Raw genomic sequence first — 19,507 nt, 5'->3', positions numbered from 1 at the left:
AACGGGACAGTATATATATATATATATATATATATAATATATATTATATATATATATATTATATATATATATATATATATATATATATAATAGTATATATATAAACACACACTGACATACGCACAAGAACACTCTCCTGGGGACATTGGATTGAGCCTAACACTTATTAGCCTCCACACAAGTAATAAAACCAGAAGCAGATTATAATTGATGTATGTATGTATGTATAGGTGCAGGAGTGGTTGTGTGGTAAGTAGCTTGACATTCCCGGGGCCGTGGTAAGGTCCTGGAACAGTCACAGGATGCCACCTCCCCTACCCGGTCAAAGGGAGAGGTGGATGTGGTTGAGAAGGCGGGCAACAATGGTTGCTCGCCGAAGGACCCTAAGGCTTCGGGAGGTGGAGGAGAGACTACGGACAAAGCGGAAGAGCTCCGCTCTCCCGAAGTCAGGAAGAAAAGAAAAAAAAAGAAAGAAGAAGAACGGGTCATTGCAGGTGGACGATGATGTGCCGTCTGAATGTCCCGAAGTTGTACCACCCATGGTGGAAGAAACGAGCCCCACCCTTAAAGATGATGAATTAATTATCTTTTTCTACAAGGGCGGGGAGGTGGAAAAATAGTAGAAGAAATTAAAGACACTGTAGATATAGCCTTCACACGGAATCCCGAATGGCCTCACAGATAGCTGTGGAGGTCATAAGGTTTTCCGTGTGGGAAAAGCTTAAAAGATTTGAAGAGGAATGTCGCATATGGCCGGGTGGATCTTACACGACTTACATGTCCTACATGTGTGAGGCATGGGAAATGGCGGGATATAGGAACTCAAGGCGGCGAGCTGGCAGAAACGTTAGCACGCCGTTACGTTCTGAGTTCAAACTCCGCCGGTTGACTTTGCCTTTCATCCTTTCGGGGTCGATTAAATAAGTACCAGTTACGCACTGGGGTCGATATAATCGACTTAATCCGTGTGTTTGTCCTTGTTTGTCCTCTCTGTGTTTAGCCCCTTGTGGGTAGTAAAGAAATAGGGATATAGGAACTCAAGCGGCATTGAAGATAATGATAGATATAGCGATGAGTAGGAGGTGAAAAAGCCTCGTTAGAGGGTTTGAAACCTCATCTTGTTGCATTATTTGTAGTGGTTTATAACCTCAATTGTGTATGTGTGTGTGTTCTTTTAAATAATATATGTTAAGTAAGAGGTTTTAGTGCCTCCTTCTTGTAAGAGGTTTGAAACCTCATATTGATTTTTAAAAAAAAGAAAATATGTTTTCGATAAAAATCCTATCAGCGGGTGTTGGGTTTCGTCTCTCATTTTAGTTCATTTTCATTCATTAATGTGTTTGTCCAGCCCACAGCTACTCTGTATACTGCTTTTATGGTAAATAAAATGAAATAAGGTAGCTTGCTTACCAAATACATGGTTGTGTGTGTGTGTGTGTGTGTGTGTGTGTGTGTGTATGGTAAATAAAATGAAATAAGGTAGCTTGCTTACCAACTACATGGTTGTGTGTGTGTGTGTGTGTGTGTGTTTGTGTGTGTGTGTTTTTGTGTGTGTGTGTGAGAGAGAGTGTGTGTGTGTGTGTATGGTAAATAAAATGAAATAAGGTAGCTTGCTTACCAATACATGGTTGTGTGTGTGTGTGTGTGTGTGTGTGTTTGTGTGTGTGTGTATGGTAAATAAAATGAAATAAGGTAGCTTGCTTACCAACTACATGGTTGTGTGTGTGTGTGTGTGTGTGTGTTGTGTGTGTGTGTTTGTGTGTGTGTGTGTGAGAGAGTGTGTGTGTGTGGTGTGTGTGTGTGTGAGAGTGTGTGTGTGTGTGTGCGTGTATGGTAAATAAAATGAAATAAGGTAGCTTGCTTACCAACTACATGGTTGTGTGTGTGTGTGTGTGTTTGTGTGTGTGTGTGTGCGCGTGTGTGTGTGTGTGTGTGTGTGTGTGTGTGTGTGTGTGTGTGTGTGTGTGTGTCTTAATTCGATTCTCAAACCTGCTCGTAGTTGTATCTGTCACTTCAGAATACAGTCTGTCATTGTTTAATTGTTCTAGTGTCAGTCTATCATAAATTTCACAAGAAATCACGCAGATTTTTTTCCCTTCGTCTGACGGTGAGTAGATAAGGTTTTTTTCTTTTTCTAATTCTATTTACCTACCCTATCTTATCTTCAATCGACCTATAAACCCCTAGCCCAAACATTTAACAATCACTAGCGTAACTGAGGAGCGGATAGGAGCGATCCGCCCGGGAGGCACTTTTAAAGGAACACCACTTTGGGGTCAGTTGTAGGCAATATCTGTTTTTTTGTGGAGTCTGGGGCAGCACACACTCTAGCTACGCTAGTGATAACAATAGAAATCATAAGCCGTATCGTTCAGTCTACTGTAATGAATCCATAAACATATATAAGACATCAAAAGGTATATTTTTTCTCACTGAAGATATTATACTCAGTTATATAGTTTTAATATTTACTTAATATTTACTGAGTATTCATTGAAACAGCTGTAAGGGATGATGATTAATTTGCTGTTAATAATAAGTAATTATTAACTACCCATTCTCCATTTTCTATTTCTTCTTTTATATGAATTTAAACTACATGTTTATATATGTATATATATATATATATATATATATACAATAATATGTTACATTACTCGGTAGTCAAGATAAAACTCTGAGTTTCAGGTGCCGAAGTGGAAATCCACAACACCATCTCTTCGGTTATCTGGCTATTATCTGGAAATAGCCAGAGGCACTAAAACCTCTTACTTAACAATATTATTTAAAAGAACACACACACATACACAATTGAGTTTTATCTTGACTACCGAGTAATGTAACATATTATTGTATAGATAAATTTCCTCTATTTACATAATATTGAGGTCTCTTTCTTTCTTTTGTTATCTTACGTTTTATCAATATATATATAATATATATATATATATATATATATTATATATATATATATATATATTATATATATATATTATATACACCTATTAGTTTAATGAAATTAATTCCCCCAAAATACTAGGTATTTCCTTGAACCAGTATTTCCTTCGATGAATCCACCCCATCGTGAGGTTAACACAACCGCTATATATATATATAATATATATATATATATATATATATAATATATATATAATATATATACATACACTAGCAGAAATACCCGGCGTTTCCCGGGTTAAAGAGAATAATGATATTTAAAAAATACCGTCTAGATTACGCAAGTCTCAACTGCTAGTAGCTGAGATGCCAACTTTCTACATTAATAACTTTCCAACCTATGCCAGCATTGAATATAGACGTTAAGTGAAATGTTAAAAAAAAGTAAATACACATAATTCAAAAGCAAGTTTTGTGTAGCTTATTTCGTAACCAAAAAACAAGTACAGGTTAAAAACAATGAAAGGCCGATTTTGATGATTCATTTGACAGAGTAGTAGAGAGCCAATCCGATGATAAATTTGATCTTGGATCTTGAAAGTTTGCATGAATCCTGGCTCAATTGAATTTCTTGTGACTCCAAATGATGTCATCTGTAGTGCAGCATTGTATTGTCTAATTTTGTTTTGGAAGTGCTTGGAATCTTGGTCAGTTGATGACAACAGTTCCTTCAATGGCTCTGGAGGTTGGCAGATTGCAGGAAGTTTAACCTTTCCATCACTGCAGCACAGTGCAGGTGTCTCTCCAGGCTTTACAATGTATGCACTCAGTTGTCGTTGCACCAACGGAAACTCTAGTGTCGTCTGTATAATGAACTGCTGGATCATAATGGAAAGCTGCTTCATAGAAGTTGCTTCTCTGAGCTTTTGCAACTGCTCTTCGTTCTGCAGTGGAGATCCTATTCCTTGTCAGCCGTGCATACCACTGTTCATCACTTTGAGATGCACTGGCTTTTTGTAGTGCACAGCCTGTTCGTTTCTTGGTATGCTTCCCTTTCTGTAGCTATCTCCCTTTCCCTGGACAGAGATATTCTTTTGGCTGACCTTGACATTGTAGACAAATTTGACACTTTCCTTCTGGGCATGGTTATATGCGTATACAGAAATACACGGGTGCAGAAGATAGTAAACAGTGAAAATAACTGGGTAACGGAAATTATATTTCTTAATATGACCGGGAAGAAAGTAAATAAGAAATTTTTAAGGAAAATAAAGAATTGTTCTGGTTGAAGTGAAATTTGTCAGTGAACCAAAGAGCCAGTATCGAAGGAACGAGAAAAATGCCGTTAACAACAGGAAAACACAAATCCGTTGCAAAAGTAAATAAGACGTTTTTAGGGAAATTAACTAAGTGTACGTATTTAAGTGACATTTTTTAAGTTACTTCTGTCAGTATATTATGAATTACTTTTATCAGTAATTCCGTCAAAAAAAAAAAAAAAACGTTGCAAAAGTAAATAAGAAATTTGTGGCCAAATTTAACGAAGTGTACAGATTGAAGTGAAATTTATGAAGTTACTTCCGTCAGTAAATTATGTATGAAATTACTTTCATCAGTAATTGTGAACTTCTTTTTGTCATTAATTTGTTGTTGTTGTTGTTTGTAAAAGCGATCGAAAACTTATAGTGAAAGCAATAGCCATTGAACTTAAAGTGAAATGTCTCGTTGAGACATTTAGAAATTCAATATTTCTAATTACGGTGACCAGTGAATAAATTTCACTGTAAATACATATATATTTGCGAAGGCTTAGTAAGTATCACTGCTAGCGAGGACACGCTACCCTGGACTGCCGACGGGCAAGACCCAGAAACATGCATGTCTCTAGGTTGCTAGTTCTAGCTGGTGGGGATGCTTGCCTCCCCCTTTGCAAATATAAGGCCACAGCAAATGTGTCAAAGCCGACAGGAAGTGTCGATGCTTCCTAGGGCTATATAGCGGTGGTGTAATTCCCTCTACGGGACTGTCACGTTCTGTTGACTTTATACAACCACTATATATATACATGCACGTATGTATATATATATATATATATATATATATATATATATATATATATATATATACATCTACGTATGTATTTGTGTACCATTTCTCCGTTTTTCCGTTCTTGTTTTCGTATACATTCGCTATTTTTTTCCAAGGAATCTAATGCTCTTAACTTAGTTTTTCCTTGGGGCTGGCCAGACTGGAGCAATCTCGAGTATAACCAGCCGAAATCGCCAAGATAATCTGGAACTCGACTGAGGAAAGAAAATTTGGCTAAATTCGTTTTTTTTTTCAAAATCTAATTTTGCTTGCAATAGCCGGTTCTTTTGGTCAGACTATCGTATCTCCAGCTGCTTCAGATGCCAAGATATGAAAATTGTCAAAGTGTAGTACAACGGTTTAGCATGCTTCAAACAGTTTACTGCAAAATTATTTCTGACTGAAAATATCATACATGCATGGAGTTATGATTTTATGCACCGAACAAAGTATTTGTGTTAAGCTGAAACTGTTGCTAATGTAAAAAGAAATGGAATGGTGAAACTATTTTTTCGTTTTCTGAAAAAGCAACGTTTTGGACTTAAGACACTTATGCATATTAGCAACGATATATATGACACGGCAAAATGGACAATAAGAAATTTGAAATAAAAAATGCAAAATATACATTACAATTGTTCAAGGAAAAAGTTCGTAGCAGAGTATTTGATGAATGTAAGAGGTTGAACAGTTTTCGTTTGTAAGAATGTTAGTCTTTTTTCTATCTTTTCTTTTTGTGCAGTGTTGACTAAAGATACGAAGGGCGGGTGTATATAGTTGGTTGAAGCAAGATGTGTTGCTAGTATCATTTGACCAGGTTGTGTGTATGTTGAAAGAAGGAGTAAAAGAGATGCCAACCGTGCTTAAGCCATTAAAACTTGTGTCAATATTCAACACGACCATGACGTGTAGCGTGGATTCGAACTCGCGCCGCTACATTACGAATATCAAGTCATTACCTAAAAACGGCTTGATCTAACAATTTCGAGAATGTACACAAATTGATGAAAAGTTTTTGTTTGATTTTAGAAGTGCTATGATGCCCAGCTTCTTGATTCTGGGAACTTGTCAGTATTAGCACGTAGTTGTAGATGTTAGTTAAAGCAAGTCTTTATGTGTTTGTTTGAGATTTTTCTGTGAGGGTTTTAAGTCCTTAGATTTCCCGATTGCTTTTAGTGTCTGGTGCAATGAAAGGATAAAAAATGAGGCCTGAAAGTTGCATGTGTTTCATTTTGTGTTTCTGTCCTCTTCGTGTACTACTTTCTAGCCGATTCCCGAGGCATCTAAGGCCATTTGCTTATTATTGAATGTAAATAAGCGACTAAGGCATGGACTATAGACTCGACGTTGTTGTGGCTAATCAATAAACATCAAACCACACGCACGCACACACACAGAGTTTATTTAATAGTTTGTTAAATACAAAAGTTTGCAGGTTTTCTGTTTTTATATAGCTCATTTTCTTTGTTTCTTTGTTTAGCTGTTTTATGTTGCGTTGTTGGTGTATTGTGTTTGAGATTGTCTTTAGCTCTAATCAGAATGGCTATTTCTATTACTTAGAATGGCTATTTTTATCAAGTAATTAAGGTTGCATATTTTTAATGTTGCTTTGTGGGAGATTTTTTTTAACGACTGCATTATATTGTTGAATGTATGAGTTACAATGCCTGTGTTAATGATTATAAAAGTTTGTAAAAGCGGTACGGCTTTGGTCAGTGGTGTCTGAGTGTGGTGTGATGATAATGGACAAATGATCAAAGGAGAGTTGGAGTATTTTTTGCCATATTGCTGTGGTGGATAGGTGTCTGGAGCAGACAGGGATGTCAAAAGAAAAGCAGTTGTTGTTGGCATGTTGGGAGTATGTATGGTGCTGTGGGTTGTTTGGAATATAACGAGTTTAATTGCGATGTTATTGCTTCAACTCTTGTACAGTCAACTGCAATTAATCGCATTGCGCAAGTGATTAAATTGTTATGCAATTAACTGGATTCACATAATAGACAGTAAAATACAATATTTCAATATATGGTCAATTATAAGCTTACGGATACTATGTTTAGATTATATAACATAACAAGAATAAAACGATCAACGTTTTTCGCTTTCATTACGTTTTGTGTAACTTGTTTTTCTTCATACGTGAAAACAATGTCATTTTCGTGTACCAGGAAATAATAAATTCATTTGTTTAATGTATTGGAAAATTACCACAGATCAACTGATTCACCTTTAAATGATATATTTAATCGATCCGCAATTGCTCTAAAAAAATCTAATATATTAATCCTTACAGAGTCAAGACTATTGAAAAGGTTGCAAGACACAACGAAAATTTTTGGAAAATAAAAATAAAAAATAAATGGAAATTTTACCGGTGTGTGTGTTAAATTATAAGGTATAAAAAGAAAATTACTCTCCCCAGACACAACAGACTAATCCTTACGTTTTCTTGAAATACAATTTTCTTTTTTGTTTTAATTCTGGACAAGACTCTACAAGCGATAGACTTCTGAGTTTGTGCAAAATTCAATCATTTCTTACTGTCTACAATTTCTAACTGCTACTAATTTCAACAAGCCCTCACTGGCATAAAAACTGTCAAATTTTTTTCTGTTGAATATTGTGGCTTGATTAGGTGGGCAATGGATATTTGGTTAGGCTGTATATCGTTCCCATATGCAACCAAGCCGCCATATCAACTTTTCAATGAATCTGTTACTTGGGTCACATCAAAGTTGCTGAGATGTATTGCTGCTGTTGTTGTTATTGGTTGTTAGTTGGTTTGTGGAAGCTGCGTATAGTGATTTAACCACACCAAGCATACAGTTAAACATGATTATTATCGCTGCACGTAAAGTTAGCAAAACGAAACAAATATAGTGCAACCTGCAAAGTAGCTGGATATCAAAATTTACCACTGGGGCCGGATAAACACAGGAACATGTATACACGCGCCGCTTAATATATGCCAATACAACTGCATATCGGTTTAAGCATGCAGTTATTGGAACGACTTGAACACTCTATGCCTAAAATCAACTCTATTTATAATCATTGGAGAGTAAAAATCCAGGGCCTTCCGGAATGATCTTTCGCATGATGTCTGGCTTCTGATTGGACAATAACTCGGCTGTACACATAATCAAGCCGTTGCTATGTTGTGACTTGAAATCCGCAATGTAGTAACGCGAGTTCGCGTCCTGCTACAATATTCTCACTGTTGACAGATAGTCAAACACCTGTATTTGAGACAGATAGCACCACATCGTCATCATTATCATTTCTATCTGTTAATCTAGCATCATCAGTCATTAACGAGACAACTAGTTCTTCATTCTTTGGGATGTTGTAAACTTCGGTAGACAGTTTACCAGGATTGGTGACCGCAATATTAGAATGATTATAATCACGAGAAAGTCCGCTCCTTATTTCACGATGATTCTTACTGTGTAAAACAAGGAAAACAACCTACTGTTCGACATATTCATGGGATTCTTCAACAGGGTTAAGGTTGCTGGCTTCTCAAGTAATTTGTCTTGGATACCTGAAAAAAGTATGCACTTTCACAATTCACACTGTACAGGGATGGTGGCCTGGCAGTTCTCAAACCAAATAAATAACCACACCATTGATAAGTTCAGGAAGAATTTTATAAATATCTTCAAAGAATTCGGCCTAACTATAACTTTTATGACCAACTTAACGATTGACTTCCTGGACATAACCCTAGACCACAGAAAAAGCAAGTACTACCCCTACAAAAAGCCCAACGAGAAAACTTTTTATATCCATAAAATTTCCCTCCTGTAATTAGAAATCTAGTCTCAGGTAGTAGCAGAAGCATCTCCACTTTATTAATAGAAATAGATTTTCAACAGATTCACAGCCATTTTATCGAGGCACTGGCAAGGAGTGGCTTTAGTGATAAGTTAACTTATATGTAGATTCCTCATGCCACTTCTAAGCCTGAAGAGAGCTAGAAGGAGAAAGGTAATCTGGTTTAATTCTCTATTCAAGCTAAATGTTTCCACTAATATAGCTAGGAAATTCCTGATGCTAATTAGATAACATTTCCTAAGAACTCATAGTTATCACAAACTCTTTAATTCCCATAACGTCAAGGTTAGACACTTATGCATAGATAATATCACTCCCAACATTGCATGCTAAAAGAGAAGCCAACACTCTTCTACACAGTCTTCCCTTCACACTCCAGTCTGTAACTCAGAAATCCTTCCAAATGCCCATTGAGAGATCCTGTTACTCAAAGATTGTGATCTGTTTAGCTACCTTCTTGCAATCCGATCACATCAAGGGACACTGCACGGACATAACAGCCAATGACTTTAAGAGAAGCTTCACATAACTCTTACATTCCTTCAAGTGTATGATCATAGAACACTCAACCTCCCAGTCCTGCCTTATCTGGAGACTCTGTGATCAAGGAAATAACTTCCCTAATGCTACATGGAACATCATTGAGATGGCTCTTCCTTATTCTGGTAGGCAGTAATTGTTAAATCTACGTCCCTAAGAATCTGCACAACAGCAGCATGCAGTATACATTGATAGGTGTAAACCAATCTATCCTACTGTTGTCGCAAGAAGCAGGCTCTGTTAATGAGTTTTAAGTTATTGGTTGCTGCTAATCCAGGAATATCATCCTAGGCCTAGCTGGCAAAGTATATAATTCCTGCTGTCCATAGATATTATAGCCTATCATTACCTGATAGCCATACTTATCATTCAAACTCATATGTAACCTGACACCATCAACTTTCTCTACATGATAACTATTGTTACTGGAATCAAAATATTACACCCAATAGAGTGATGTCCACATGTTGTCTGCTCTACAACATAGAGCATATAATAAAGGAACTAAAATCACTCTGGAAAATGCCAACTAACCAACGCTATCATCCTCTCTACTCCACCATGTGAAGTGTGCAATGAAAAAAATAGATGTTGTTAGGATAGTTAAAGAATCCGTGTATCCTGAACTGATGAATTGATGTCTAAATAAGTTCATGTAAAAGACATTTTGAATTTTTTATAGTTGAGGATGGTAATATTTTGCAAATTAAACACACACTCACAATATATTTGGTCTTCCCTTCAGCTTTATTATTATTATTATTTTAGTTTTTTGTCAAAGTTCTTTCATCACATATCCTCTTCAATGACTCTCTATCCCACATGTCTCCTCTTGTTCTGCTTATTCCATTTTATCTTTCTCTGGTGTGTAGCCCTATCTGCACATGTGTTTGCATGTGGGCGCACGCATGTGTGTATGTGTGTGTGTTTGTGTGTAGTGTGTGTTTGTGTGTCTCGATGTTTTGTGTGTGTGTATATGGGTTTGCTTATTACACTGTACCTGAATCTTTTATTTATTTATTCTCATCCTGTCTTTAGTATGTGTATGTGAGTTATGTGTATAAGGATTTATGTATTGCACTGTTTGTATCTGTATCCAATTTTTCCTCTTCTCATTCCATCTCTAGTCATCAGGTTGCATAGTGTAGGGTAGGATTCGTGGCAGACGAACTGTAGACAGATACTTCGCTGCAGGCTAGCCAGGAAGTTGGTCAGCAGGAAAGAAAAGGACTTCCGGGTGGGGAACGATAACAAAAGGAGCGTGCATGAAACGAATCTGAGGGAACTATACAAAAATAACTGACCACTTAAGTAATAAACCTTTAGTAAATGCATACTCGTCTCCACTCGTTTGTTTACGTATAGCTTAACAAAGCTATAATAGTGTGATGGAGTGGTGGGGTGTTATTATTCCATTCATGTTTTCTGTTGAAGCTCAGTCTATTTGCTACGATGTGTATGGCCTCTGTCATCTGTCTGAGAGTTGTGTCTGTTCTGTGCATCAATAATGACTCAACATATTCATTATTAACTGAGCAGCTATGTTCTAATTGAACATATTGGCAGAGCTCTGGTGTTGGTCTACATCACATGCATATTCATATGTAAGTGTGTATGCGTATATATATATATATATATATATATATATATATATATGTGTGTGTGTGTGTGTGTGTGTGTGCTGGGAATCTGAATCTGAAATACATACATACACACATGTATACATACATACATACATACATACATACATACATACATACATACATACATACATACATACATACATGCATATACCTGAAATTTATAGAAAAACAAAAGACAAAGACAGGTGTATGAACAACAAACAAGTGTATTAGTTTGACGCTCGGGAAAAATGAAAAATTCTTTTACATTTCAAGCCTACGCTCTTCAACAGAAAAGAATACGAGAAAATAATCATATATGTGCGCGCGCGCGCGCGCGTGTGTGTGTGTGTGTGTGCGTGCGCGCGCGAAAAACGTAATGGCTACATATATTCATAGAAAGATAAATTGATCAAAAAATATTTGTGAAAGAAAAGGTGAAATAATTGTAGAAATTTTAATATTTTTTAAACAAATTCTTAAAAACTATAGAAAGATGCAGTGCAGTGATTTATTTTTAATTGAATCACCTGTCGTAATGTTTTAACCCCAAAACTGAGAAACTTTTTAACATTCAAATAATAATTTGTAGTTTATACATAACCTATAAAAAATGGTGACAGGTTAAGGTATGCGATAATCATAAAATATAGACATTTGTGTCACATAATTGTTATTCTTCAGAAGGACATACTAGAGAAAAAAATAATTAACTGAGGTAAATTAGTCAAGTATCAGATAAGTGCTAGTGTCCATTACTTGTTCTGGCTGTGTCTATTACGTTAAAAGTAATTTGTATAAGCATAACAGGTAACATGACAATGAACAAAATAGCTTGCAGTACAGAGTTATTTCCCTTCAGCTTCAGCAGAGAAATTCCACTGTTGTTAATTTTGCTAATCATCTTTAAGGGGCCGATAAAATAAGTAGCAGGCAAATTACTAGGGATGTCTAGTCCTTACAGGTTGTGATCATGTGTCTGTGTTGGAAATTATTATAATTGCGATTATAACTGAAAAATGTTCGAACGTTTAAATGTTTGTACATAATGCACACAAAAAAACATGCACAAAAATAATTGGAAATGTATTTCATTAAAAGACAATTTGTCCTTATTTTTAAAAAAATCCTTACATGTTAAATTAATGTACTTCAATATTTTATATGAATATTCATGTTAGCCTATTTGATACCAACCCATTCAAGATTGCCTCTGGGTCTTAGAACCTTCCATCAAAATTTTATGTTAATTTATATTGCAAACATCACCTTAATAATGTCAAAGTTATTTAGATAAATTCTTCAATATTTTCAAACTTACTTCAGACAAGGATAACGTATTTCATCAGATAATAATATTGAAGTTCATTAACTTAACATGTAATATTGAATCCCATTAACCTAACATGTAATGATTTTTTTTAATCAGAACAAATTATCTTTTAATGAAATACATTTTCAAGGTAATGGAAAGGTTTAGGCTTTGATGATGCTAAAAAATGCTGTGCTGGTACCCAAATATAATTACACGGTATTTTATAAAGAAAATAGCTGAAGTTAACGAAGGTGATTATGTAATTACAACTTTTTTTTTCATTTATTCATTAATATTATGAATTTTTATAAATCATCTGAAATGGAGGACATCAGTGAATTCCCATAACCCAGCCTTATAACAGAAACTGTTATAAGCTATGAGGATAATTACATAACTTCTATTCTTTTGTCATCTGTTTTTCCATGTAGGCATGAGTTGGGTGATTTGACAGGAGCTGGCCAGATGAAGAGCTCCCTAGGCTCCATGTTTGTTTTGACATGCTTGCTATGGCTGGATGCCCTTCCTAACACCAACCACTTTATAGGGTGCACTGGGTGTTTTTACATAGCACCAGCATGGGAGTGCTTATGTGGCACCATTACAGGTACTTTTTAAGTGGCACCTGCACCTACAAGCCTGCAAGATTGGAGAGACAGGCAGGGGACATGTCTGTATGCAAAGACAACCACGATTTTACTTAGCTTGACATGTTTTCTCAAGCACAGCAAACCACTATGAGTCTCAATTCCTTGTCATCCCCACCAAGGCCCAATGTCTAAGCCAGCTCACTTTGTCATCATTATTGACAAAAAATACAACACAAAGATGGAGGCCCTTATAAACATCAGTATGCAAATAAACAGAGCTAGAATTATCATGGGAGAATAGATTAGAGGAAGAATGTGAACAGGAGCAGAGAAAGGAAGGCTATCAAGGCCATGTTTCACCCAATATGGATAATAACAATGATAATAGTGATGATGATGATGATGATGATGATGATAATAACAACAACAACAACAATAATGATAATAACAACCATAATGGTAAAAATAAAATAAAACAATAAAAATAACAATAACAATTAAACTAATAGAAATAAAAATGCCAAACAGATCACAATTACAGTAATATTGGTTTCAAATTTTGGTACAAGGCCAGTAATTTCGGGGAGGGAGTAAGTCAATGACATCGACCCCAGTGTGCAACTAGTACTTGCTTTATTGACCCCAAAAGGTGAAAGGTAAAACCAACCCTGGTAGAATTTGAATTTGGAACAAAGCGATGGGTGAAATACTGCTAAGCATTTCATCCAGCATGCTTACAATTCTGCTAGCTTGCCGCCTTAATAATAATAATAATAATAATAATATAATAATAATAATAATAATAATAAAGAATAAAAAGTTTTGAATGGTACAACTATGCATTATGATACAGACAATGGGCTATATACCTGTTGTAATTTAGTCTTCCATAGTCTGATATGATATTTAATATTCCTTCTTCAGATATACTCAGATGGAGTCGCTGCTATAATCGGTTTTCTAATGACTTTTCTTTTTTATTTTTTGGAAGCATCTCAGCAGTGGTCTCACGATGCTCCTTCTGGAATTTCTCATGACAAAGTGTGTGAGGTCAGCCATTTCTCAATCTCGTGTGTGCTGGTACATCTGTAACGCTGCTTCTGAGTTACATATTATACATGCAGCCTCCGTTTTTCCCCTTCTTTTTTCTCTCTTCTCTTTTTTTTTTTTTGTTATAAACTACAGATGAGCATATTATCAAAAATGAACTTACACGCATCCAGATGTAGCTAAATAATGTATTGATTACCAACCTCTAGCCTGTTGTTAATTTGGGGCCCTAGTCTGTGTATGAGTATAGCTTCCTTAAATTACTCAAATTTCTTTCACTTCGAACGGCTTTTGTGTGTTTCTTAAATGGCTTCCACGCTGCAATTGTTTTCGTTTCAGCACACGATCTCAGATCAAATCACTTGCTATGCAAGTACATCTCAAATTTCTTTCATTGGCCTCAATTAAGATTGTTATGCTTTTGTCGGTGTTCCGGCATCTGTCTAGATGTTTTCTGAAGGAGGAAGTTCTCATGTGCAGATGTTCTTTGATGTGGATGTGTAACGGTCTTGTTGTGCTATCCACATAGAACTTGTTGCATTTGTTACATTGTATTCTATACACAACATTTACCCGTTGGCATAAATCTGTGTCATGGATGGGACAGTTTGTTAGTGTACATTGATTGTTGTTCCTTGTTCGTTTCTTAGTGAGGTGTCCTCTCAGAGAGGGGCCAGAGTGGGCTTGTTGTACATCTAGCCCTTCTCTTCTTATGGCTCTTCGGATGGATGTAGTTATCCTCTCACTAAAATGGGGTATTTTAAGGAAGCATGTATTGCTGGGTTTTCTATGTGTTCAGCATGTTGGTCGTTTTGGGTACTTAAAAAAAAAAAGGAGGCTGCACGTATAAATACATATCTCAGAAGCAGCGCTACGGATGTACCAGCACACATGAGATTGAGACATGGCTGACCTCATACACTTCTCATGAGGAATTCCAGAAGGAGCATCGTGAGACCACTGCTGAGACGCTTCCAAAAAAATAAAAAAGAAAAGTCGTTAGAAAACCGATTATAGCAGCGACTCCATCTAAGAATATCTGAAGAAGGAATATTATTCCGAAATATCATATCAGACTATGGATGTCTAAATTACAACAGGTATATAGCCCATTGTCTGTATCATAGTGCATTGTTGTACCATTCAAAACTTTGTATTCTTTACTAACAATACACAATGCTTCAAGTGAACTACAATACTCTCCAATAATAATAATAATAATAATAATAATAATAATAATAATAATAAAAATAATAATAATAATATTTTTTTTACTACAGGCACATGGCTTGAAACTTTGGGGGAAGTGGGGCTTGATATGTAGAAAAGGTATCAGGAGAAACTCCATATGGTGTACTCAATGCAAGCTATAGACACATAAGAGAAACAGGTTTTTCATATGGAAAACCTGCTTCTCTTATGAGTCTCCACCATACATTTATGCACCATTTTGGCTTGAACACGTGTGTGTGTGTGTGTACGTGTGTGTGTACGTTTACAGACAGGCTGGCAGGAAGTCAAGCAGAGAGAAAGCCAAGTGAGTGGACAGACAGACAGATAGATGGATAAATAGATCCCTCTCACACACACGCACACGCACACAGGCATTCATATCATTAAAGGTACATAACTCTCTAAACTCGGTTTGTGCAACTATTCTTTAGATTTTGAGAAATGAGTATCAGATTAATTATGGTTGTAATTAAGTGACTGGAACCAACAAAATCATATATGTAAATATGTATGAAAGCGATTTCGTATCCACACTGACTAAAACAAGTTACACACACACATTCTCATCCATGACACACAGAGAATCTCACACCGAATGAAAGTTAATCCATTATCAAGAATTGCTTATTGAACCATAGTCGCATTTAGTACTGTTTAGTTTTGGTTCACTGACACAACAACATCCATTGGTCAGACGATTGACAAACCTGATGACTTGCTGTTGCTTAAAGTAAAACCACACAATGATGGATATAGAGACAGTCAAGCTGAGCACAAATACAGCTAAAGAGTAGTAAAATACATGTGGAGGCAAGTGATTATCTGAAGTTACCAGGAGAGTGAATTCCAAGATGCAGAATTGAGGTAGTATGGACGTTAAAACCATTATGTTTGTTGCTGACAAGTGCACGGTTTTGTGAACATATGACTTCCTGTAAATAAAATACAAGTTGTAACGATCGACGCAATATTTGAGAATGATGTAGAGACATCCAAATATTGAAATAATTGGGAAGAGTATGCTGTACGTAACGACCACAGAGAACAGGCAGAGGATCCATGCGTACTGTTCACCAAAATCAAATTCAATGGTATCATATTCTCTTAATGTCCTTCTCTTTACAGTTGAACGGATTGTCAAGTAACGCCACAGTAGCGTTAGTAATTCAGAAATTCGAAGAAGTTCAAGACCAGTGCCAATGAGTGCTGAAACTATGACATAGTTCACAAACAAATAATTATTTCCCATTGTGAATATACAATGCATTTTTGATTGTATATTCACAGATTTGGACAGAAAATCATATGTTGTCAGACCCAGTGATGGTAAGATTAGAACCGCAAATAAAAGTGTTGTAAACAAAGCTATCATGGTTTTTTTCTGTTTTAAACTTTTAGTCCAACTCCTTAGAAAGGCAATTGAAGCAGTTACAATCATTGGTAGTAGATTAACCATAAATTTAAGCAGAAGACTTTGTATAATATCTAAGAAGGGAGAGTTTGTCTTGTTAATTTTTTCAAAAAGAGATGTAACAAGAGCAGGACTTGTGACAACTAAACAGGCAAAAAACAAAATAGCTGCAACTATTATTTTTCTAATAAATTTAGAAAAATGTGAGGTAGGCAAATTTTGCCAGATAATATCTTCCTTACGTGGAGCATAACTCATTCGCCACTTTTTGACTTTTAGTACATCACTAAATTCTGATGGGATGACAGGACGTTTGCATTTGCAAAATGAATGAAAAGATGAATATATATATTCTGCCTCTTCTACTGAAGCTAATTTCACAAATACTATTCCCAGTGATTTTTCTTTAAGTTGCTCACTTTCCATGGCTCTCTCCGATAAGATTGTTTCCTCTGTTTCATCAAGGTTGTTTATATAATTACTTCTAAAACATGTACTCTCAACATTTTCTTTGATGTCAGATTCTTGATAGGTTTCTGCGTTTACAACATTTTGGTAATGCTCTTTGAGATGACGGATTTTTTGAAGTTTTTGGTCTAATTCCAAGATTTTTCTGGTATCATACACATTTACTATTTTCTTAACAGTTATATTTGGATATGCTCTGTTCAAATGCAATTCAATCAAATTCTTGCTGTTTTCAACCTGAGGGATATTACTTATCAGCAAGGTATTTGATTTATTACTTGTCCATAAATGCTGTGATAAACGAAGCAGCAAGAATATGGTTGCTAGTAAATATAAAAGGGAAACTGAGACATGTAGCCAAAGAAGATTGGAGTGAACATTAATTGTTGTTGTACTACTAATATCCTTAGGTGTAAATTGTCCTCCTGTATAATTAACAGGTAAGATTATCACAAGAGTGAGAAATAATATGAAGAAAAGGTAACCAATCAAATACCTTTGAAAGCGCAAATAAGCTATAGCATCTGGCCCACATTTTTGTGTGATATCCTTGTCGGTGAGTCGCCAGAAAACTCGGAGCCAGGAAGTGAATTGATCTGTCTGACGAAGATGTTCTGGAAATGAAGTCTCGGCTGTTGTTGATTCACAACTCAACTGCAATTCACTGACAGATGATAAATCTGTTAAAGTATTAGAAGATGGACTGATACATGAAGCTTCGTTTTGACGATAGTTTTGGATCAGTTTTGGTATGATTGAAAATATTATCAAACAGACAATCCATATTACTGAATTAAAAGCAAAATTATAAGCAATAGAAATGACATCCTCACTACTTGTATTATTGCAGTTAAATGTACTTCCATTAGAAATTTCAGTTAACATTGTATCTATTGATGACATTTTTAAAGATTTTTTTGACAGAAATGTTCATTTCAAGCTGTTCTTAGAATTATTACATTGATAATGCTCCGGTATTTAATACACTGGTAAGATTTAATATACTGACCAGCTGGCTTCTATTTCTCCTTCAAATAACAGTGGGTGACAATAAATAAACTTTGTATTTTAAAACATAGTAGATTAGACATGTGATATGATATCAAAGGTTTAGTTTTGTTTGTCTTAGATAAGAGAATGGTTGTGTAATGGAAGTGCAATGACTTCTAGTATATAGTAGTTTATTTAAGAAATTTCTGTCTTATCAAACAGCCATTTATACAATTTTATCTTGAAAGGATTAAAGTAAAGTATATATCTGCAAATTCTAGTATTAGTCACACATATACACATCATTTATAATATTTATTTCAAGAGGATTGTAAAATTTTCTAATTGTGCTTAAGTTTCTCTAGAAGGTTTATATCATGTCCTACTTTCTGTTTTACTAGCACGGACAGCATTTAATATGCCAGTTGTGTTGTGTAAGGATAACTGGCTAGCAAAAAAATGACACTATTCTTTTAATTTCCTAGTATTCCTCAATGGACAATGGTCATACTGGATCATCATTAGTGGTTTTAGTCAATTGTATCAACACTAAAGCCTTGTCAAATATTCAATTTTATTAATTTCATGAGAAAAGGAAGGTGAATTGTCATTTGTGTAAAAAGAAACAACACAATTGGAACTAAATAGTGCAAAAATGTGTGTATGAGAGCAAACCCAACCATAACATCCACCCTTATCATCTCCCAGTTTTCTTTTGTTTGTTGTTATTGTCTCCTTCTCCTCTTCCTCCTCCTCCTCTGTCAGTTACTATAGTAACTGATTTCCTTTACTGTTCTACTTCACTCCTTACTCCTTGTTGATAGTTTCGCTACTTTCACTCATTTTCTTTCCTTTCTCTCTTTCTCTCACCTAGCAGTCTAATTTTTTCCTTTTTATCTTCTCTTCTTTACCATTTCATTTATCAAATAATTTTTACCTTCTTCCTACTCCAACTCTCTATCTCACACACACACATATGCACACACACACACACACATGCACGCTCACACGTGCACACACACATACACACACTTTTCATTTATTTTATGTCTACCTCACTAATATTATCAATACCTCTTCCATATTTCTATGTTCCTTTTTCTTTCTTTCTCTTTCTAGAAATCTTATAAGCAAGCTAATTAAATAAGTAGATGTGTTAGCTACAGAAATTGACATACTAGCTGACTTTTATCAGAACAAGAAGAAAAATATTCTGGATGTGAGTTCAAACTACGGACATGACAAAATACAGCTTTATCGAGTAGCAATCAAGAAACCTGTCTTCTCATGGATCTCTGTGGCTTCTGCCTCTGATTTTCTAAACTAATTGGCTACAAATGATGTTTCCATCAAATACACCATCATCATCGTTTAACGTCCACTTTCCATGCTAGCATGGGTTGGACGATTTTGACTGAGGGCTGGTGAACCAGGCTCCAATCTTGATTTGGCAGAGCTTCTACAG

General features: G+C 35.5%; 1 protein-coding gene across 1 annotated transcript; it reads right to left on the bottom strand.

Moving 5' to 3' along the window:
- Window positions 1–1,936: 1,936 nt before the first annotated feature.
- Window positions 1,937–18,259, bottom strand: LOC115218915 (CSC1-like protein 2). Its single transcript, XM_029788915.2, has 2 exons — window positions 15,422–18,259; window positions 1,937–1,970 (listed from the first exon to the last, which is right to left on the bottom strand). Exon 1 carries the CDS (start codon window positions 17,953–17,955, stop codon window positions 15,787–15,789), a length of 2,169 nt encoding a protein of 722 aa, XP_029644775.1. The 5' UTR covers window positions 17,956–18,259; the 3' UTR covers window positions 1,937–1,970; window positions 15,422–15,786.
- Window positions 18,260–19,507: the final 1,248 nt, after the last annotated feature.

Source organism: Octopus sinensis, linkage group LG14, assembly GCF_006345805.1.
Source record: "Octopus sinensis linkage group LG14, ASM634580v1, whole genome shotgun sequence".
Lineage (NCBI taxonomy): Eukaryota > Metazoa > Mollusca > Cephalopoda > Octopoda > Octopodidae > Octopus > Octopus sinensis.
This window is presented reverse-complemented; position numbering and strand designations above follow the sequence as displayed.